This window comes from Chrysoperla carnea, chromosome 2 (genome assembly GCF_905475395.1).
Source record: "Chrysoperla carnea chromosome 2, inChrCarn1.1, whole genome shotgun sequence".
In the NCBI taxonomy this organism is placed as follows: Eukaryota; Metazoa; Arthropoda; class Insecta; order Neuroptera; family Chrysopidae; genus Chrysoperla; species Chrysoperla carnea.
In genome coordinates, this window is record NC_058338.1 from 6,406,443 (window position 1) to 6,431,112 (window position 24,670).

General features: G+C 29.9%; 1 protein-coding gene across 3 annotated transcripts in view; it reads right to left on the reverse strand.

The window, feature by feature from the left end:
* The window catches only part of LOC123292326 (sodium/calcium exchanger 3), a 29,326-nt gene that overhangs the window by 2,103 nt on the left and 2,553 nt on the right, over nt 1-24,670 (reverse strand). The window contains exons 2-5 of one of the 3 annotated variants that reach the window (XM_044872949.1): nt 8,960-9,051; nt 1,460-1,605; nt 496-618; nt 342-420 (exon numbers count right to left, since the gene is read on the reverse strand). In XM_044872949.1, coding sequence (XP_044728884.1) covers nt 342-420; nt 496-618; nt 1,460-1,605; nt 8,960-9,051 — 440 coding nt within the window. Of the gene's footprint in view, nt 1-341; nt 619-1,459; nt 1,606-8,959; nt 9,052-24,670 lie in introns of all 3 variants that reach the window. The other 2 variants (XM_044872948.1, XM_044872947.1) reach the window with 2 other exon arrangements.

Here is a 24,670-nt window from a genome sequence, read left to right on the forward strand (position 1 = left end):
AGAAGATGAGACATCGTTTGCTCATCCTTTCCAATGTGGCAGCTCCTGCACTAATCGTGATGCACTGGTAGACTCAATCGTTCCGCGTCTCTGCCGTCTAACCAGTTTCCTGGGATACCCGCAATGATTTTGCCTATAGAGGCAATTTGAAGCGATATAAGGTCTTCGGAACACCTATGTTGTCTCCGAATATATGTCTTGCTTTGCCAAAATTATCAGAATTTATGGGATATCCATTTTATTCAAGCAAGGGTTGAACTAGACTTGGAAATTATACGGATTTATTTTGTTCTAACTTCTCAAAAATAAAGGATTCGAGGAAATCTCTAGCTACCACTTACCAGTTGGTGGTACGAATGCAAAGATTACTTTCCAAAAAACTGTTAAAAAATGCATAATATAATCAAATGCCGATGGTGACTGATTCATCGCCGTCTTATTTGTATTTATCGATTCCACATCTCCACCACTATCGATATCTACTTTACCAGCAGCTTTATCATCATCGTCGTCATTACCAGGACTTACGGTCAACGCATCAATGAATTGTTCTTTCCATGATGAGGTACCCACAATGATGGATGCATTCGCACGTTGTACCAATTTATCAACCGTGTTCTGTAAAAAACGTATACTAATTAGATTAATTTGTTTACTTGAAATATATAGGGTGAGAAATTTATTAAAGGCAGCGAAAACACAAATTTTTAATAGGGCTATGCATAGAATAGCATATTCTTAGAACTTTATAGCATATCAAGTAAAATTCCATGATTTTGATGGCTCATCGAAGTTTTTTTGTCGGAATTTTACCATTGTGCATAAATTGTCCCCCAAAACTTGAATGGTCGCAGACTTACTGTCAGAAAAGTTTGACTTCACAAAACTCCATGCAAAAAATCCCATAATGTTAAATTCCGTGGTTTTGGAAATCAATCAGGGTCTATTGTCTCTAATTTTTTTTTTAATTTAACTTTTTACATTGCTTAAGTAACAGCTAATAAAAGTTTATTATTTTTAAAATCTTGCCTAACATGGAAATGTTCTTTATTCGTCAAGTCCTCCAATTTAAAAAACCCTATACTGCCAGCTGTCTTTTCTTTTTCATTGTCAACACTTTACCATGCTTTACATCCTTGTTGAAACTCTGGGCAAAATTTTCGGTAGGGGAACGTTCTTTTTAGCGGGATATGAGACACTTTTGATTACATCCAAAATAGAAAAATCATTTAAAAGAAGTGAAATCCTGCCTAATTTGACTTTAATTAAACTGGGGGAGGGGGGGCTCAGGAACTCCAATTAAAGCCAGAAAAATGGAGTTTGTTTCTGATTTGGACGCCACTCATATATATTGTTAGAATATCCGCAAAACAAATGTGATCATTTTCTGTCAGAAGTCCAACACATTTTTCTGCCTTAAAATAATTATACCCTGATATATAATTTATGAAATACAAACCTTAAATTCCTTACTCTCTTTAATACGTATTTGTGCCCGATTTAAATCACCAAGTATTGGTCGTCCCAATAATGCCATTTTTTCTTCTTTTGTCAATTGATCCGGTGGTTTTAGTTCAGCTCTTTCTGCAATTGATGCTACTTCATCTGGAAATTATTTGAAAAGAAAAAAAAAACAAATCTTTAATATATTAATTTTTAAATTAATTATATTTTATATTATTTATTATATTAATATTACAACAAATATAATATAATGAAGTAATGATATTTAAAGATTAATTAATATATATATAAATAGATGAGAAAAGAATGTAAAAAATTACAAAATAAATACAAAAATATATAAAAATTAGAATGAGGTATCTATCTACTCTAATAATTTAACTACAATATGAATAACAGACAAACAAAATGCAACTTAATTAATATGATTATTAATAATTATGTATTGTATTAATTATGTATTTTGTATTCGTTGTGTGCGTAGTCATGGTAGGGAGAATCAAATCGATGACAGCGCTTCCAGTGAAAAATTTTGGCGTTAAAGGGGGCTGTTATTACTAATTTGCAGTTCTTTACATGTTAATGTTATAGAAATGTCAAATTAAAATTAATGTAAAACACTAATTAATTAAACTTAATGCATTAAAAATTGTGAAAATAAGAAATCAAATTGCACAAATATTATTTTTCAAATGTAAATTATCAATAATTATTTATTTAAATTTGTGAGACAATAATATTAAATTTTCAATGTAAGTCTTAAATGCAATCCATACAATTATATATGCATCCATACAATTCTATAATGAAAGTAGTGGTATCGTTACTATGGAAATGAAACTCACCCACGGAGCGAATAGGCATATTTTTTTAATATACGACATGTTCAAAAAGTTCCCGATCCCTCCGAAATCTTAGAAAATAATGAAAAAAAAGGGGTGTTATAAGTTTCACCGCCATGTGTGTGTGTGTGTGTGTGTGTGTGTGTGTGTGTGTGTGTGTTTGTCTGTCTGTGGCATAGTAGCACCTAAACGGATGAATCAATTTTAATTTTTTTGGTTTCATTTAAAAGGTACTTTAACGGGGAGTGTTCATAGCTATGTTTCAAGTGCGAACTTAAGTTTCCATACCCGAAAAAACTAAAATTTTTTAGGTACTATTTTTGAACTACCCCCCGATATTAAAACTGACGTGTTTTCACTCAAAACAATAATCACATCAGTGATTAAAAGTTATTAAAGGTGGATACTTTTGAAATGAACACAGTGTATATTATCTTGGAAAAATTGAAGTTTTCCGATTTTTTTCAAAGGTTTTAAGCCGCATCTTTCCAGCATGTCTAGATTTGTCTTAAAATTTTTATAAATGAACGTACCTAAAATATTTGTCGTTTTTTTTAAAATTTTGTAAATTTCACTTGTTTCAGTCATTATTTCCAAAAATTTAGGTGGGGAGGTCTCGAAGTTTTCGAATATCTCGTATAATTAGTGTATAATTAATATGTTTAATTAATGTTCCAATGTAGTAAAATTCGTTTAATATAATATTTTTGTTTTGTTTGAAGTTTAATTTAACAACAACACATTTCTAGCTAAATAATTTAATTTTTTTTTTCGATTTTAATATTGTAAAAAATAGAATTAATTATATTAAATGTAATGTAAATATTAATATAAGGTAAAGGTACCATTCATAAATTCTCTCATTCATTCGATTAATTAATTAATTATTAAAATAATTTATTTATAATCAATTAGTGGATATAAAATATAAAGGATTATCTAATTCTATTTAAAATAGATCAATATAAAATAATTATATAATTATATGTGTTTCAATATATTGATTGTATAGGTATATATTGTACAAGATGTACCAAAACAATAACATTAGAAGAGATACAGAGTGTGAAAGAGGATAAAATTCTAAACAGAAAGATTCTTTTTCATGTTTTGGATTCAATGTAACGAGATACAGCATTAGCGGGATATGGCTTCTGTAATAATTGCTTGTGATTATGAGAATTTTTTAATTAAGAAGGTCCCTTCATGTAATTGGTTTAAAAAAAAATTTGTTTTTTTTTTGTGAAAATTGATTCCTTAAGGATGTATGAGCATGACAACAATGTTTGATTTAAAGGCTCAAAATTTGTTTGTAGGTAGTCTTTTACTCAAAGAATATGTGGTTAAAATTTCAGCTTAGGTAACCGTGTAAATTTTTAAGAAAAAAGTCATTAAAAATCGATATAAAATACATTGGCTCTTAGGGAGGAATCTCAAAAAACGACATATTTTGGAAGTTTTTGATAATTTTCATTTGGAATGAATGAAAACAAATTTAAAAAAAACTTTTTAATAGAAAGTAAACATATTAGCAATGAATTAGAAAAGAAAAAAACTAAGTGTCACCGTCCATATAAGGAATGTAAGAGCAGGGTAGATTAAGGGTTGAAATTATTTTTATCTTATTTTCAACTTTGATGATAAATTTTGTTATAACTTCATGAATGTAGACGAAAAATAAGAATAAAATTTTTCGATATGTGTCTTAGTTTTCGAAATATCGAAAGCTAAATAATTAAACAAAATTTTCAATTTTCGATATTTTGAAAATTAAGCCAGATATCGAAAAATTTTCTTCTTACTTTTCGTCTTATATCGTCAAGTAATAATATAAATTTATCATCAAAATTGAAAATATCTATTTTTAAATTTGTGCCCCCACTACCATGCTCATACATCCTTAACTATATGTTCTATTATCAAGTAATCTATCAGAAGTTAAAGATAATAGAGATAATTACAAATAAGTACAAGCAAATTTTATTTTATGACATAATAAATATCCTGTTCAAACCAATCTGTAATGTACGCAAATATTGGGTTGACTACTAAATCAGAAGTATGTCTTTTTTTTAACTAATATTACAATTAATTCATACAGTAAAAAGTAAAAGTAATACCCTTCAATTTTATGAAAATATCTTTTAAATAATAAAGTAATCTCCTCATTTATAATGTACGAAGATACAAAAAGAGCATTGTTCCTACCGCGTGTTCCACGAAACCCCTCGATCTTTTATTTTTAAAGAATTTTTAGAACTACACAAAAACTGATTTAGAACTCCACGTTAAAAAAAAGTCTAATACAGTGATCTTGTACTCCGATTGAATCCAAAATCTTTTTAACAACTTTTTCCTTAGAATTGAATCCTCTATAATAACACTGTACTTTTCTAATGCCATATTTTTTAGGATATCCTGTATATTATTATTGATTGATTGTCTATATAGGGTTTTATATAATATATATGTATATATGTATTCTCAGATTATATAAAATGATATATTTATATTATATTAAATTATTTATAAAATTACTTACTTAATAATTTACATGCTATAAAATAAATAAACAAAAATAAAAAAAAAATAAATATATATAACAAGTATAAATAAATATAAGATATTTGTATATATATATAAAAATACTTACATAACATTTATATAATAGGTGTAGAAGGTATATAGAAGAAACTAGAAGGTTTTGTAGGTTTTAACAAGGTAGATTAATAAGAAGGTAGATTAAAAAAATATAATGTATTTGTATGATGTAGAAAGATGAATTTGATAGGGTTTATAAACATTACAATAATAAAAAATATTATATCTGAATATGCCAGAGAGTGTTTTTGTAAGTCTAAGAGCTATTTGAGCAAAAATTTTTATTTATGCACGGTTTGGAAGTGTAACGCGTCTGGTATCGACATCTAAGGTGACTGTTCAAATAACAAAAATTGTACATGGTTTCTATGGAAATGCCGTTTGTGTAAAAGTGTAGTTATGGGTACTGTAAAATAACAAGTAAGCCCTCTATGGACAGTCGTTGTGAACGGACGCTATTACAGTGTTAAATATATTAGTTGTAAATTTGTATTTACGTAAGGTTTGGAATAGACACTTTCAGTAAATTTTTCGAAACACGTCGAATTGATTGTAGGAGCCAAAACAATGATTCCTACAACAAAATATTTACATTTAAAAGTTTTTTACAATAAATATACTCGCTTAAAAAATTGTGACAATAAAACACTTCAGAATCGTGCTCCATGAATCATGACGTCATGTGTTATGAGAATAGTATACCAAAGAGTTTATACAACTAGAGAACGTCAGGGCTCAAAACTTGTGATATGATGAATGAAAGAGAAGACTGCGAGTGAGTTCCCACTATGTCCTTTTCTAATCTATATGTCATTTGCTACTCGGTTCTATCGCGTTATTTGTGTTCAGCGACCCCAAAAACCTCCGAGTAACGAGTTTTGATCGATTATATATAACAAATATCCCGAAAACTCCAGCAGATGACGGGGATACCGTTTACCTTGGGTAAACGGTACCTCGAAGGCCAATTCTGTCGAAACTTAAGTATTTAGCGACCCCAAAAACCTCCGAATAACAAGTTTGGAATCATTTTCACAAAAAATGTATCCTCGATCTTTACTCCTGGTTAAAAATATGAAAATTCGATAACTATGCGAAATATTTTAACAAAATTTGAATCTTGTAAAAAAGAAAGAAAATTTTTGGACTAACAGCTCTTAGACTTTATATATTTTATCATTCTGTTCTCCACATAAAATTCCTGTAAAGATATGAGTGATAGCGAAAATGTTTTTTTCTGTTCGAGATCTATCTGCGATGTCAAGTGGGAAATAAGATGACGCTATCAATTTTTTTTTATATATTTTATTACGATGCTAAAAAGTGAAATTTATTATGTTCATGGAATTCCCTATTGTAGGTCGTCGAAATAGAAAAATATTTTATGTACGTATAAAGTAGCAATTCTTCAATTTCAAGTACGTTTTATGTGTTACAGTTTTTTATTACAAATAGATTTTTCCACAAAATTGACTTTTAAGAAAGTCTGTTTTATCTTTAAAACGAATAACGTATCGAATTCAAAAGAAAAACTTTTCCAAAATAAATTAATACGCACTAAAAAGTAAAAAAATAATATATTGTACTTAAAATTCTTGTTAATTTTGGAGTCGGTGTCAGCCAAGGAAACAACTCTGACAGAACAGTTTGCTACATTAGCTTGGCTGACATCGACTCAAAAAATAACAATAATTTTAACTACATTATATTATCGTTATTTTTTGACTTTTTAGTGCATATTAATTTGTTTTGGAAAAGTTTTTCTTTTGAAGTTGGTTTTCTTTTTGTTAAAAGTACTTTTTTTTAATGATTTTTAATGAATCTGAAGTACACTCACTAATTTGTCACTAAAAAAAGAATCATCGAAATTGGTTGGCGTGATATTGAGTTATTCGTCCTCTTGCCGTGCATACTTAATGCAAATTTAAGACTTTCATAGTTTCCTCATGGATGCCGTTGTCAGAACTGGACCCAAATGAAATAGGACCACACGGGAAGCACCAGCTTTCAAATAGATAAAGAATCATGAAAATCGGTTCACCCAGTCGAAAGTTGAGGTAACACGCATAAATAAATAAAAAAAAATACAGTCGAATTGATAACCTCCTCCTTTTTTGTTTGAAGTCGGTTAAAAAGCATTAGGAAACCAAAAATTGCTTCAGCATAGGATTTTTATGTAGAATTTTGAGTGATATTTTCGAGATAATGGCAATAAAAATTGACTAATCAGTGAGTTTAACACAATACAGAAGCAAAAAAATTTTTGTGGTTTTTCGATCACTCTAAAATTACCTCCTAGGAGGAGTAGTACCTCCAAATATCATACGATTAATACCTGCACAAGATCCAATGATTAATTATGCCCGATTTTTGTGTTTCTAGGCGAAATATTAACTTAAGCTTCAGCAAACGGAGATTAAATCTTTGAATTCTTTCCTATGGCTCCGATATATGAAACCAAGTAATACTTTCGCCCAGGGGATGGGATGGGGTGGCATTCACACCGTTATAAACGAAAAAAATTCCAAAAATATAATTTTTCATAAAGTTTCACTTAAAAAGTATTAAACAAACTAAAATAAGATTATGCAAACCTGAGCTTTATTATATTATTTATTTGAATACAAAAAAATCAGCATAAAATTTCAAACAAGAAAAATTTGTTCGAATAAAATGCAAAACTTTTTTTTTGCTTTCATATTTTCATGAAAAAAAAAAAAAACAATATAAAAAAGTTTTCCACATATAAACAAAACGAGTTGAAGCGTTCGTTTAACCTTCGTTCGCCGCTAGCTGGTAGTAACGCTATTTAAACAAAACTCTCTGATACTTATCATTTCACATTTCCCCCCAGATCACATCTTCTTGTGTCTAAAACATTTTTGCTCATCACTCACACCACATTATCCTTTCATGGAGAAGTGCTTTCCCGTATTTTTCCATGATGAATAAAATAGAATGATTCTACCCTCTCTAGTATAAATAAAATATTATAGGTCTAGAGCCAAGCGGCGTATTTGATAGTCATTTCAGAGCGATTGGAAATTTTGAAAAAAACTAGTCCTTAGCCCGAGAAATGGATCAGAATTCAGACACATCATTTTATATATAAAATGATCAATAAGCTTATTTCAAACTTTCTGTAAGTTAGTAACAACAATCATCATGTAGTTGGCTCAATCACATTTGGACTTGACATGATAGATATGCGATCATAATAACAAAATCCTCTATTTAAAGCAATCGCAAAGAAATTTTCGTTTAATTCATCGATTCGCTTTATTTACACGATTATATATTCCAACTAAGTACAATTTTATTTTCCATCAATAAAATGCATGACTTTAAACTAAAATTAATCTCTTTCACAGAAGTAATAATTTTGTTTATATAACTTCAGTGATTATGTATCAATGAATTCATATTTTAAATTCAATCCCATTCTATTGTAAATATTTAGCTGTACTTTTTTCAATCGTTAGGCAATTGTTTATGTGTATTTTTACTTTATTTTAATATGAAACGGGCAACTTCGGGACGAGGTTGTTATTAAATTAATTTGTTTTTGCAAAAACTATTTTGTCCGACATTAAAAAAGTTACGGTTTCTGTTTTTTGATACGTCGAACAAAAATAATTTTAGCACTTATCGTCCAGAATTCTAAGTTTATCACGCTCGTTAAAATTTAATAGGCACTCTGATAGACAACCTGTCCTCTGGTATGCAAATTTTCTTAGAAGAAATATTTTACATACAACATCCTCTCAAATTTCTAGATATTCTGAAATGACATTCAAATTCTCCTCCTGGCCTTAGACCTAAAATAAGTATATAATATATAGGGTAAAATAGGGTTTAAAAATGAAAAATGATGCACAAGCACAATATAAGGTAAAATATTAAAAATAATGAATGAAGTATATTAAACAGTAAAGGTAAGTAAGTATAGTAGTAGTAGTAGGTTAATAACTTTTTAATAAAAATGAAAACAACCATCTTAAAAAACAAAGTAACACACCGATATGATTTGAAAAGCTGTTACGTTGACTCACCACCCGACATACGGGGTTCTCCTAGTTGAACATAAAATAATACATCTTTTTCATAACTGTCCTCTTCAATTATATTTAATTGGATTATTTTTCTATAAAAAAGAAAATGGGAGAAAAAGAGAAAAAAAATTATTTTTTTAAAATCAAATAAAAAGTGTTGTATACAGATTGATTCAAAAGTCCGTTAACATTAAAAAATCCATATGATCATTCTGATTTTGTGTTTAGTAATCTCCTTGATTTATAAAGATCTTTATAGCCAAATGTAAAAAGGACTCTTGAATCAACCGAAGTTTTCTTTCATATTCTGGATAAAGTGGTCCATGGAAAATTTTAGACACATAAGTGAAAGGATGACGCAAAAAATTGGTGTTTTCTAAATTCAGTCAAATTTTACGATTTTATTTTAACGAGACGTTCAAAGTTTTCTAGGAAGTGAAATCTGCGTTTTTGAAAATTTCGATGATTAAAAATTTGTTCGTTTTTTAAAAACAAAGAACTTTCAAACTTTTGATCGTAAAATCAATGGATTTGTCATAATTATATCTTAAAAATCTATCGCTTTAATCACTCTAAAATTTCGAAGAAATATTATACAATAATCTTTTGGCAATTTGCAAGATGACTGGCAAACTATCAACCACTACAAAGATGTTCCGATTTTAGTTGTTTTTTTAACCCCCGAACTACAAAAAGGGGTGTTACAAGTTTAACCGCTATGTGTGTGTGTGTCTGTGTGTTTGCCTGTCTGTGGCATCATAGCGCCTAAACGGATAAACCGATTGTAATTTTTTTGGTTTCATTTGAAAGGTATTTTAAGTGCAAACTTGGGTTTCTGTACCCGAAAAAAATAAAAAATTGGCGATGATCTTCAAAATCGATTCAGTTTGGAAAAAGCATGATATATAATTTTAACATATAAATAATTACTATGGAAATGAATGGTCAAATAAACCTGGCTCCATTCATTTCGAAAAGTGAAATGCTAAAATAATTAGGTAATTCAAAACAATAATTCAAAAGAACAAAGTCAAGTCAAATATTTCAATTTCAATTGAGATATTTCCAAAAATTTGTCCCAAAAAATGATAGCTCTATAAGTATCCTTTTCATGTCATCTGATGCCCTTGACCATCACTTTGATAATGATTTAAGAAGGAGCGTTATAAGTTTAAAGTGTTTATCTGTGCGTCTGTGTGTTTCTCAGTGGCATCGTAGTCCCTAAACGGTCGAACCGACTTGATTGAGAACATTTTATAGCTAAGTTTCCAAAAATCAGTTTACAAGGAATAAATCGCATCTGTCGGGGGTTTTTCAAATTTTGTAAATTTCACTTGTTTTGTAAGATTTTACTGGCGTGATATGCATTTTCTAATGTTATAATGTGTTTTGATAATTTGTCAAGTTAAATCGTAAACATCCTATTTATAAATAGTAAATAATTAAAGTTAGCGTGTTTATGCTCGTACGTACGCCCCCATATTTCTGATGTAAGTTTGTTAGTAATATGAATATTAGTTTGTTAGCTAGAACTAACTCATAGTTAGTTTATAGTAATCATTTAAATTACATTTTAAATAATATTTAATATGCTTGCTGTGCTTGCTATATATTTGATACCATATTAAAATTATATAATATATATAATATATAATTATAGATGTAATTATATTTATAATATGCAATACATGTACTTATTATATGTATAAAATATATGTACACATATAAATGTTGTACCTACATGCATAACAGGAAGATAAACAAATTATGGGGATGAGCTTTAGGGATCAGGTTAATAATTTTACGATGAAATAAATTATTTATTGTATTCATTGAATCAATTTATTGTTTAACTTTGTTAAGGTATTTCGATATCGTAAAAATGAAAATAATTACCAAAAATTAAAAAATTTTATTTGTCAATCAATCCTAACCTTTCTTATGTCTTTCGTGAAAATATTATATCGATTCTCTGTGTGGTTTATGAGAAATTAACTACCATAGTCAGGATTTTTCATGAAACTCAATATACATGGATATTTTGGGGCGAAAAATCAATCTAGCTAGGTTTCACTTTAGAAAATTTCGTTTTATACGTGTTTTCAGGAAAAACTGAAACATGCACTGCAAAATATGACTCTTCCTGACCTCTATTGGTGTTTATTGTAATTAACGAAATAAAGTACATTAGCGGGACATTCAAATTGGTATTTGTGTGAAGATATTTTAAACGATACTGATATTAGTGATAAAATTCGTGTCTTTTAAGCCAAAAAATACTGAGTAAAGCTCGGTCACCCAGATACCAAATAATTATTTATAAAAAATAATGGGGGTTTAACCTTCGTATTTGTGACATACGCCTTATTACAGAGGCCACCCACACCATTATTTGTTAATCTTTATTTATTCAATTACAAGCATATTTACAATTACATTTTTGATGTGGGTGGAGTCGGTTACTTCGTTGTTATCCAAGCGACGACAATGTGATCAATTCTGCACTCCCATTAATTATAAATTGTTCACACTGCCGCTGTCTGGATTCGAACCCGCTACCTAAGTGTAATAATACACGTTCTGAGACACACGCCTTAGACCGCTCGGCTATTTAGGCTCTGATGATTATTTAATACCTTATAAAACAGATAGCTGAGTGTTCCATCTTCTGTGCACTTAATTTAAAAAACGTTTCAACGTTTAAAAAAAGCTGAGCTTTCAGACAATGTTGTAGAAAATTTTATCCTATGTAAATAGGATTCAAGGCGAAGGAAACGCGATATTTTCCAAAAAACTGATTCTTGTTACCTTTGACATTGAATATCTAAGGATGCGAACACCTGATCAAAACTTTTGAGAAAACATTTGTACTAGCAAAATAAATAAAGGTTTGTACGCAAATATTCAACTTATTTCGTTAAATTCGAAGGTGAAATCCCAAAGAGAATTGGACCATCATCAAAACTATATAAAACATAAACAAGAATTTCCTTTGTTCAGTTTTTCAGGTTGAATACAATAAGTTTGTATTAAGAAAGTAAATAAAATGTGATTAAATTTTCTTTTAATAAAAAATTCATTATAATATAAAACTATATGGTATATATAATGCTACCATTATTACGCAACCAAGTCAATTGTTTATTAGTAATTCAAGATATTTATCTAAAACTTCTTACTTTTTATGCTTTTATATTGTACTTTATGTATGTATGTTCATATGGTAGGAGAGAGAAGTGTACGATTTTGAAAATGCTGTAAAAAATGAAATCCCATTCATTTCTGCTAATAATTTTTATACCATGTATGTATGAAATATATCAAGGTATACTAAGCAATGACGGATCCACGCAAATGGACATGATGGGCATGCTATCACCTGTTCCTGATTTCATACTAAACTATATAAATACATTTTTTGATTAACAAATTTTCCAAAAATCACTAAAAATTCCTAGGTCATCGGGCTTTTTATTATAATTTCATCGTTCAAAGTTGGCTGAAAAAATGATGAAAGGTTTTTCTATATCAAAAAATCTAGAGAGTGTGATAAAAAATTATCTAAATTATTTCGAGAATCTTGTAGTTTATAAAAAATACCATAAAAATATAAGGTTGTCGATGATATAAAAACAAAATTTTAATTTAATTATGAGTTCATCGAAGATCCATCATTTGATGAACAGAAACGACTATAGTTAGAGTATTGATGATTGAAGAGCGCTATCTATATTATCAAATTTATAAGCATCACTTGCATACAATAAATTATATATTTTTGTGGTTGCGTGGTTAAGCTAGAAATAGCTCATTACTTGACTACAAAGCATGTATTTGATTTATATGTACGTACCGTCCAATAAACTAAAACTTTTTTACAATAAGGTTTACAATCATCTTAAAAAAAAATGATTCATTTTGAAAAATAAAATTTTCATTTATTTGGTATTGAAATATCTTAAGAAATTACATAGATAATTTGAAAAAATTGGTGGTAATTCATTTTCGACAACGTTTTCAAAATCACATACTTTTCTGCCGTACCCTGTGTGTATGTTTGAATGTATGTATGTGTCCTTGATTGAGAGAAAATTACTTTTTCTTTAACGCAACGAGTACCGGAGAACAATATACGAATAGGAAGAAAACAAAGAAAATGTTTGCCTTGAATTGAATCACTTCTTTTTATTTTATTAAAGTTCTTCTTGATACGGTTAACATTGCGATTACCTCGAAAAACGAAATAAAAGAACTCTAACTATAGATATTTGATCCCGAAAGTGTTTAACGTTTTCGATCCGTATATTTAAAAGAATACTTTTCATCAAATTTTCAGGCTAGAATAACTAGATCCAATCTGATGTCAGAACATGATGTTCCCCATCAAACTCTACCACTTAAGGGACGATTATTTTTTAGAATGTTTTATGTTGCCTTTATTCGATAGTTTTTGAGACTTCTTGTACTTTTATTTTATCAAATATCAACAGAGATATTTCAAATTTTGTATTTACTTTACCCATAAACCCTATTTTTTGCTTCACCCTAATATGTATATATATATTGTTAGCATCTTGGTGATCAAATTGATGAAAGGCTTTCATCCCATTGGGATATAGAAAAGTTGAATTGAGGTGTAGAAAAAAGGGTTCATGGTTTCAGGGCTATGTGTAAACATAAAATTTGAAATAAGCAAATCCATATTTCAATTTTCTCATTTTGCTAATATAATAAATCAATAACAAATGCAAAGCCTGTTTGATTTCACGCTCGAAAACTCACGCGTTCGTAGTTATAGAATCGCTTTCATTCTTTTCAAATCAATCATTAATGAATTTACTTAAATATCTGGATGACCGAGCTATGCTCGATTTTTTTGAGTTAAAAATATACAAATTTTATCACTAATATAAGAACTGTTTAAAATATCTCCACACAAATATCAATTTGAATGTCCCGCTAATGTACTTTATTTCGTTAATTACAATAAACACCAATAGATGTCAGGAAGAGTCGTATTTTTCAGTTTGTTTTAGTTTTCCCTGAAACCACGGATAAAACTTGCATCTTCATTTTCATGAAAATCGTTTTAGCCATTGCTCGTTTAAATATATAAGATTAGAAAGGTATTGATCTATTTCCAAAGATCGTTTCCAACGATCGTATCTATCAAAGCTTGTTGTTCCTATTGACTACAGAATGAATGTGTTAAGCATTATATTTTATTCAGAAGCATAAAGGAATAATATAAAGAAATACAACAGAAAAGAAAAAAAAAATTGGAGCAATTATACTTAAGAGAGTTATTATAAGTATTTAGCTACTAAGTACTTACTTGCTATGTGAGTTATTTTAGTTTTTAGTAAAGTTACAGTTACAAGTTAATGTTTGTTGTACTTGGTATATGAGTTTATAAACAAACAACTCGTTATACCCATTTACAACTTACAGCAAAATAATAATGATGACGAAAGAGGGATGAATGTGATGTTTTACAAAAAAGTTACTTTGTTTTGTTGGCAGATTAAGGTAGAATGGACATGGCTTGTTGGTTCTAGTATAGGCATCAAATCAGGGCCGGATTAACAAGTAGGCAGAAAAGGCAGTTGCCTGGGGCCCCCGATTTTAGGGGGCCCCCAAAAAATGAAAAAGACTTCTAAAATTTTCTTACAAACATAAAATTCTAGAGAGTGAAAGGAAATATAATCAGAACTGAAAATAAATTTTACTCAAATAAATAAAACTCAATTGGCCGCATTCAAAAGGCGACGACCGACGAACTAGACAAAGTTCCTAAAAAGGACATTTCCGACTACTTTGACAAAACTTATAGTCATTTGTATAAGATTCTAATGGAAGATCAATTAGCCGATGTATTTCCTAACACAGAAATAGCTCTTCGGATTTTTTTAACATTAATGATCACAAATTGTTCTGCCGAACGATCCTTCTCGCAATTAAAAAAAAATCAAAGCTGCTGAAAGAGCTACAACGCGACAAGAGCGATTCGAGATGTTAGGTATACTTTGCATTGAGTCAGATTAAGTTTGTATTTTTTAATCGAAAAAAGAAGGGAACGGGCGTGAAAAAAGGGCCCCCAAATTGATGGTTGCCTAGGGCCCCGTTGAGGATTAATCCGGCCCTGCATCAAATCCAAAACTGTACACATTTAAATAAATTATTATAAAGAGTGTGGCAATCTTGCGACTCTGAGTGTCGCAAAATTAACGAAAGATTTGAATGTTTGTCCATTTTCCTTAGACCATTAAGTACATGGACTGAGCGTCAAAGGATTTAAAGTGTGTCAACATCTGAAATAATTGCTTGGGTCAAATTCATCATGGTGGCAGTGCAGAATTACAAAACAAGTACATTCGTATGAAAATATGTAAAGTGATGCGTGGGTGGGGGCTGAAATAGCTTGGCAGATACTAAAATAGTGCCAGTTTAATATAAATTAGCATTAAATTAGATTATTTAAATCATCTGCCAGGCTATTTTAGCTTCCCATCAAATCATGCCAGACGATGATAACTCGTCTAATTGAATATAAGACTTTAAAATGGTGTAAGTTTCAAGGTGTCTAGGCCTCAAGAACATTTTTTGCATAGGAAAAATTGCAAATTAAAAATTTCATAGGTCACAAACGCCCCCCAACCTCCCAGCCAGGTTGTCGATTTCACCATCCACACATTCGCAAGCTATTAACTTTAATATTTTCAATGTGCCTCAAATATGTACTCAAAAAAGCCACTCGGCTCTCCAGCTATAGGTAACCTTATACTGCATACTTTATGAGTTAATACAAAAAATTAAAATTTTTATTAAAAGTTAAGCTTGCCAAAATTTTGTTCGTAAGCTAGACTTTACATTAATACATGTGTTTTGGCATTAGTATCTACATGCCAAAATAGTAAGCCGTACAAAATTACTTTACGATTAATTGAATGTCCGCAAATAATAGCTTTGAAAATTCTTTCCTTCATAAAATCAAAATCCGTTCGTTTTAAGAATATCTGACGTTTTAACAGATATTCGAACAAGAACTTTTCAGTAATGTGTTCGAAATTAACGACCCCAAAACAATTTGTTGACTGGGTAAAATATTTGTCACTCATCAAAGGATCTTCCTGATTTCTCTTTTAAAAAGACACGAATATAACGGTTGTTCCACCGTGCGCCATCCTTCTCCACAATTCGAAATTTAAATTTTGTTTGTATTATAAAATTATAATTTAATGAAAAAAATATGTCACAAGTTACATAAAACTTTTAATTCGGTTCTCATGATTATATAATCAAACTTTTTGCAAACAATTGTATCTTCGCCTAAGGAAATATTTGTATAGAATATTCGTCAGTTAAATATTCACGAGCTTCGAAACAAAGAGACTGATATAGATGTAAAATTCAAAATAGAAAATTTCCTTTTACTCGTCATTTTCTTATTCTACCGTTAGATCTCTAAGGATTTATTTATTTTTTAACGAAATTAAATTATGTATATATCCACTCCGACACAAATATTGTGATAATAAAATACAGCATTTTTTTTTCACTCCTTTGCAACAAAACAGCTCTTTTAGCTTTCTCGAACTCTCTGAGTCCTGGATTTTATAGGATATTTTGTTCAAAGAGGAAAACAAGAAAATCAGAATTAGAGCTTTAATTAAGACAATTTTCAAATTTTTTGTTATTAGCATATTTTATTAATAATGGCTGATCCAATTTGAAATATTTTTATTAATCGATAATTAAATTTACTCCAATTAATATGAAAAATGATTTTAGCACAATGGTCGATCACAATTTAGCACATTATTCACCCTAGACCAGAAAGCTAAAATTCCTGGCATATGTGTAGGTTGAGGCGAAACCGAGGCTTATAATGCGCAGGGTATATAAAAATTATGGCTCCTGGTATGTATTCTAGTTTTCTTGGTCATCTAGCCGCTAGTTCGGTCTTTTTCCGGTGAAATTTACTTCTTACTCTAGTTTACTTTTGTGTCATGTAAGAGTGTTGCTATAATTGAAGCTTTACTGTGCAGCTGAACACGAATATTGCAACCGAGATACCTAGTGTTTGTCATAAAAACAGCCCGACGCACGAGTTTGGACCGATTATAAAACGAATTTCCCGAAAAATCCAGGGGAAGTCGGGGATAGAGTTCAGTTTGAGCACCAGGTATCTCGGAGACCAATTCTGAACGCGAAATTCGGGTTCAGCAACCTCAAAAACTCCCGAGTAACAAGTTTCGAATCATTTTCATCACTAAAAAGAGTTTCTTCAGATACTTTTTGAGTGTCTATTCCTACACCATACCAGCATTGTAATAAACGCCATGAATTTCTTACAGTGTAGCCTACCAGATTGATTTATTTATTTTTTTTATTAAGATTTCAATAAAAGTGTAAGAAATATTTTAATTTGGTTCAAGTTTTACGTTACATGCCACAATCTCCAGTAGGTATCGTCATCGGACTGCCTTAAGTAATGTATGTGTATGTAGGTACAAGTTTTGAGATAGATACATATAGTATGTAATCTATTTTAATGTAATAATTAACCTCAAAAACAACTGTACCAGCCAAGTTTTAATAAAGTTGGATATTTTTACATTTACAATATAAAAAAAAAGGATTCCCATTTACATAATATAACATTACATATTACATACCATGTACTTATATAAAAAAAGAACCTCAACAATATTTATAAAAGTTAATAATATGGGCGTTAACAAATATTAATAATTTTGTATAAAAATAAAATATGAGGTTCTATGTTGTTGGCATTGAGAAAACATAGTAATTTATATAGTAATTGATAAGTTTAGCTCAGTTGGTTAAGGCGTAACCAATTCCGTCCGCGGTATGCTTAGGGTAGCGGGTTCGATTCCCGCCGTCGCAACAAAATTAAATTAATTAATAGTTGTGACGGGCTGGTGTAGTGTATGGTATATGCATTGAAACAAGAAATTCTGGTGAAAATAATGGATACAGGCAAATGACCTCTATGTCCTTGGCAACCTCTTTCTGAAGCAGCTTACGACGTTTCTATGGATTAAACGCAATAGTAGCAATTTTCGGAAATCTAACGATTTTCGAAAAAATGTTTTAGATAAAAAACGTTAATGTTTTTATGAGGATGAACTTTCTACTTTAAAGTGATCTGTCCCTTACCTTTGGGATCTAAATTGGCCTTTAAAGTAGCCCTGAGAGAACTAGGTCCAATCTTATGTCAGAACATGATGTTCCCCATTAAACTCTGGTATAAGGAATACTTCGTTTTTAGAAAAACCAATTTTCAATTATTATATTTCGAAGTAAACGTAAAAGAAAATTATCGGAGTATACCAGAAATACTCTTTTAACGATTCTAACAATTTCTTTTTACACATAATATTATTAAATGCTTTCCGAATAAATGTAAGAATTCTTCTTAAGAATGTAAGAAGTTGTTATCAAAACGTTATCATTTTCTATCGTATATAAGTAAATTTACACATACACCAAATTAATTTCAGGTGTCCCATTAAGTGGTTGTTTCTAAAAATTGTTACCTGTTTAAACATCCACCATTAAACAATTTGGAATGATATTGTTTCAATATTCATGAGAGTACATTCGAGTACACCTTCTTCTGATTATTTATTTATAAAAAACAATTTCACTTTAATGGATGGTTACTGCGAAATACTTTAGCAATATTAATGGTAAAAGCATGCTAATTAGGTTTTTGTATTGTTTTAGGTTACACTCTCTTTTCTTTTCCTTTTTCTCATTTCTTACGGTAAAAATGTTTGTGTATATTATGTTGCGAATTCGATCATAAGTTAATCCTTAAATTGTGTAAGTACTTCTATTTAAGAATGACAAAATTTTTTGTTACTAAGTTCAAGAAAAATCATTCCTTTAGCTGTTTGAGCCCGTGGAAAATGAAAATCAGGACTAAATTATTGCCAAATGTATGGTTTTTTTAGATATAGTCTTTATACCTACGACTTACAGGAATTTCGAGTTCAAAAACTTTAAACTTGTAATTTGGTGCCAAAATAGCCTTATAGTACGATTTTCACTAAAATTGATGGACACCTGCCATGCAATCCTGAACGAGCACCAGGGCAATTTTGGATAAAAGGCTTGATTTTTTGGATGAAGTTGGATTAAGTCAAAAAACAAGTAAGAAAATTTGAAGGGGGGTGCCCGATTATTTAAGCAAGTAAATGACTTACAAAAGTAGGCATATTTAACATTGGTCTTGGTGGGAAAACTGTAGTTAGATTATATGTTTTGAGTTTTCGAATTCGAAATAGCGGATTCGAGAAAATATATGAAGACTTTATTAAAAAAAGACTATACATTTGGGAATAAATTAGACCAATTTTTACCACTAATCTAATTTGTGCCCTCACAGTTAAACAGTGATGTTTAAGAAAAAATGCAAACAAAAGTTGTTTATTTATTTATGAGGAACATTTCTTACATTTAATTTTTTGCTATATCTCTAATGGTTTACAAGATTAGTCCTAGGAACCCAAGTTCCAATCTATCGATCTTGCTCATTTACGTACTCAACCTCATTTCTTACGTTCTGAGCACGCTATAAATATCAGCTTGATACCTCTTTCCCGATTTGGGTTATCGTATTTACGTGACGATTACGTGACGGACAGACGAACGGATAAGATAGAATCAGACAATCTGAAATAAGGAACAGAACAAAATGTAACCGATATATTCAACCGTATTGATTACCAAAAAAAATGGTGTTGGACTTGCCATATGCTGCGATGTAATAAAACAAAGTAGAGCAAACAGGTGACTTTATGGTATCCAAGAGACAGTAAAAGAAGACATGGTCGCCCAATAATAAGATGGAAAGATGAAATACGCCAAACTGGACAAGGGTTGCAGAAGATAGAATACAGTGATGATAGTTGGAGGAGGCCTATGCCAAAGGCACACCGAATTGAGAGATGGTTAGGTTGGGTTATATTGGCTGCCCAAAAAGGCCACACTAAGGCTATAGAGCCCATTGTGATACCAGATATGTGTTTTACCACCTTTCCGATAATAATTTCATTTCTCAGCTTCTCAATTTCAGAGGCAGAGTGCTTCTCCTTCATGCATATACCATACGACTCGGAAAAGAAAGGCTATTTTTATTAGTATTTAAAAAAAAGTTCGTAATTTTTTTAAATTGATCATATTGATTTCATATGATGCGTTTTTGTTTTATTCTATTCACAATTTTTTTTTATTTGAACATAGAAAATCTTTTTTTATTTTTAGTTGCTCAGAATTTTCAGATATTATGTACATAGCTCTATCTACACACCACCAGCTCTAGGCAAGTTAGAAGAAGGAAATTAATTTAAAATAAATTGAATTAAATGAATCATGTACTGAATGTACCATTTTAATCAAATATGGCTGGTAGGTGAACAAATTAAAATGGTAGCTCAAAAAAAAGGCGCAGAGTTTGATGGGGAACATCATGTTTTGACGTCAGATTAGATCTAGTTCTCCAGGTGGCTTTAATAGTTAATTTAGATCGTTAAAAGGTAAGAGATTGAATAACACATTAAATTAGAAAGTTGATCCTAATAAGGAAAACTAACATTTTTTCGAAATTTATATCTTAGGATTTAAAGATACTTAAGTCATTTAAGGTGTTTGTTTCCCTACAGTATTGCAAAAAAGTTTTGGTTTATTGCATGGTACATACTTATAAACCAAATACATGCTTTGTAGTCAAATAATATGTTATTTTTAGCTTTACAATACCACGCAACTACAAAAATATATAATATATTGTGTTCAAGTGATGCTTATAAATTTGATGATATAGATATCGCTCTTCAATCATCAATACTCTAAACTATAGTCGTCTATGTTCATCAAATGATGGGTTTTCGATGAACTTGATAATTAAATTAAAATTTTGTTTTAATATCATCGACAACCTTATATTTTTATGGTATTATTATAAACTACAAGATTGTCTAAGTATTTTAGATAGTTTTTTATCACACTCTCTAAATTTTTTGATATAGAAATATCCAATTGAAAATGATAACTTATATGATTCATCATTTTTTCAGCCAACTTTGAACCGATGACCCAGGAATTTTGTGTGATTTTTGGGAAAATTTGTTAATCAAAAAAAGGTATTTATAAAGTTTTTTTTTTGTAATCCCTAGTATTATTTACGTACAGATCATTCTGTATACTAAATAAATGTTTAATTACAATTAAATTGGAAGATTACCAATGTAAATATATATAATATTTGTATTTATAGATTAGTACAAGTACAATATTTACATAGGTATATACGTACGTATTGCTTGCTAACTGTCGAGTAATAACTCATCAATGTTATTGTAATTGTAAATTATAATAAAATTTATTATTTATAAAACTTAATCTATCCATCCTATCTATAGAATTTAATTACAAAATCTAAACTGAATAAAAACTAGGTAATGCATACAATAATACTAGTTGTATAGTCCCATCAAGTTATATCAAACTAGCGACCCGCCCCGGCTTCGCACGGGTGCAATGCTGATACTAAATACACTACAGAAAAACTGTGAACGTTGTATATAAAAAAATGTAATTATTTACGACATCACATTAGAAACCTCAAACTTCTCCACTATTTAATGGATGTTATTATACATATAAACCTTCCTCTTGAATCACTCTATCTATTAAAAAAAACCGCATCAAAATCCGTTGCGTAGTTTCAAAGATTTAAGCATACAAAGGGACATAGGGACAGAGAAAGCGACTTTGTTTTATACTATGTAGTGATGATGATGATTTACTGAGGAATTGGATACAGCCACCTATTTCAATCATTAGTTTTTTACCTGTAGAATAACAATATTCATATGCGCAGAAAAACAAGGTGATTTTGGAAAAATCGACGATTTTCCACGAAAAGTTCGCATATTTTCAGAAGAAACACATTACAAAACAAAATCCATGACTACGAATTTTTGAACAGTTCAAAATTATCGCCGTAAAATTTCGGATCGATTTATATGTACAGTGTGTTCATTTTAAAAGTATCCACACTTAATAACTCTTGGCCTGATATGATTATTGTTTTGAATGAAAATACGTCGATTTAGATGTCGAGGGGGAAGTTCAAAATTGGTAACTAAAAAATTTTAGGTTTCATCCCATCACCACCCTGACCACCCCGACTTTGAATTTTCAAGTAGCAACCCCTACCTTATGATACCCTTTTTGAAAGGGCATACAATTTTCTCTTCAACGATGATAGAAAAAATGAAATCGATCTATTAGTTCTTAAGATAAACTACACAGAAGATGAAAGGAGCGAAGTCTATCTTCTGGGTAATCTATCTTAAGAATCAATCAATCAATTTAATTTTTTTAATCATGGTTGAAGAGAGAATTGTTTGCCCTTTCGAATGAGAAATCACAAAGTTGGGGATGTCATATGCAATGTCAAAGATGGACTACACAGAAAATGGAAGATATGAATTCCGTCTTCTGTGTAGTCCCACTTAAGAACCAATCGATCGAATTCATTTTTTTTGTGGCTGGAAATAGAATTGCCCTTTCTCATGAGGTATTACGAATGTGGAATTCCATTTGAAATTAAAATTTACTGTGGGTGGAGTTAAGAGATGAAAAATCGGAAATTTTTGCGCTCAATAACTTTGGACTGTTCTATTTCTTCTCTAAAATATTTTGTCCTTAAAAGTTTTCGAGTAAATTGCAAAAACTTGTGGGAAAACGTTGACTTTTCCACTTAAAATCACCCTTTGTTTTCTTTTCCTGTGAAAATTTTTATTCTTCAGGGAAAAAGCTAAGATTGACATAGATGGGGCATTGCTGTACTCAAAACTTCAGTAAAACATATGAAATTTCATTTAACTTGATGGGACTATAATGCTTACTATGCCTGTAGAATTAACATGTTTATCAAATTCATCTAAACTTTATTATTTAAATCTATCTAAAACTTTAAATTCATAAAATATAATAATAAATTGAATTTCATTCCATAGGAAATTAGTTTTAAGAATATTAGCTGGTGTTATGTTCACACAAACTTTTCTCATTTTTATGAAAATTGCGGAAATAAGTGTTTAAACAATATCTATATACGTAGATGCCTACACTTTTATTTAGATTCACAGCGAGACAAGTTCTTATTTTAAAATAAGAAGATGTAATATCTGTTTTAATAGGCGTGAAACCAACGGCGGACTATAAAATATGCTTAAAAATCGTGAAAAATGCTATAAGGAAAAGTTTCAAAAGAACACATCATTTACCAACATCGAATTCGTTCTAAGTTTTCAGGTTCAATTAAAACTAAACTCTGATTTATAACTGACAAACATTAGATGAACACTTTAAATAACAAAGTTGTTCTTTATAAATACGCAAACATTTTTTTGTTTATCGAATAATTTAGACAGTAATTGATGGCAAAAATCTACCTTTTTGTGCGTTTATGGAAAAACAAACCACTTTTATTGGATTTTTCGAAGAGTGCCGAAATTTAGTAGAAACAATTATACGAAAAAACAATTTTGAGTAAAACTTTTTAGGTTCGTTTAGGTTCGTTTTTACCTAAATTGTACGGTTTGCGGAAAAATTGTTCGAACAAAAAATGTTTCGTTTTTAATCATTAACAATATTCTTATTTAAAGTGTTCATTTATCGATAACCAGTTATGGTAGAGAGTGAACCTTTTAGCTTGAAAACCTAGGTCAAGTTTAATATCTGCGTAAGATATGTGCCTATACACACCCAACATTTTTCGCTTGAAGTATTTTTATCGGTAAGTCATTTTTCGAGCCACTCTGTATGAAATTAAAATTGAATCAACCTGTATATAATAGTTAATGCATTTTGCAAAGGTCACCGATGCGAAACTACCGACAAAATATTTATTTATGTTAGATATATTAATAACACAGCCATGTGATTAGACATAGAAAAACGTTTTTTTTATTTTTCTAATTTTACTATTTGGCATTAATCGTACTTTTCAAATAATGTCGTTCATGTCTAATGTAATTAATGTACGATACGTATTGGCGATAACTTTCTACCGTGAATCGGTTTTAGACCGATCTTTGAACGGTTTTCGCAATATATCGTCGATATACTGCAATAAATAATTCTAATTGCTTAAATTTTGTTTAAAAACATAGCCCAGATAAATAAGACAACAAAATAGTCGACCTGCTTAAAAAATTCAAGTGAAATTTGTTCACCGGGATTATCATTATTTAAATGCAAGAAATGACCTATGAAAATTCCATTTCAAAAGCATGTGGCTTTTATCATTATATAGTTTTTAAGCTTGATGTGACAGTCGGGACAATGGCTTTTATACAGGGCGGCTTTATGTTGACAGATGCTTGAAACTAGAAAAATCACTTTTATTAATAAAAATACTTCAAGCGAAAAATATTGGATGTGAACCTGAAAAGTTAGATCGAATTTTATGCCGGTATAAGATGTGGGCCTTCGGAACTAACATTTTGCGTTTGAAACAGTTTCCTCGAATAATCGAGTTTCAAGCATATATCAATTTAAAAAAGACACCTAGTATATATATACACGGTGTCCGTAACACCATGGATATAGCTTTAGAGCGTATTCTTTGGACAATTTTAAGTCGAAAAATATATTGTTTTCAGGTAA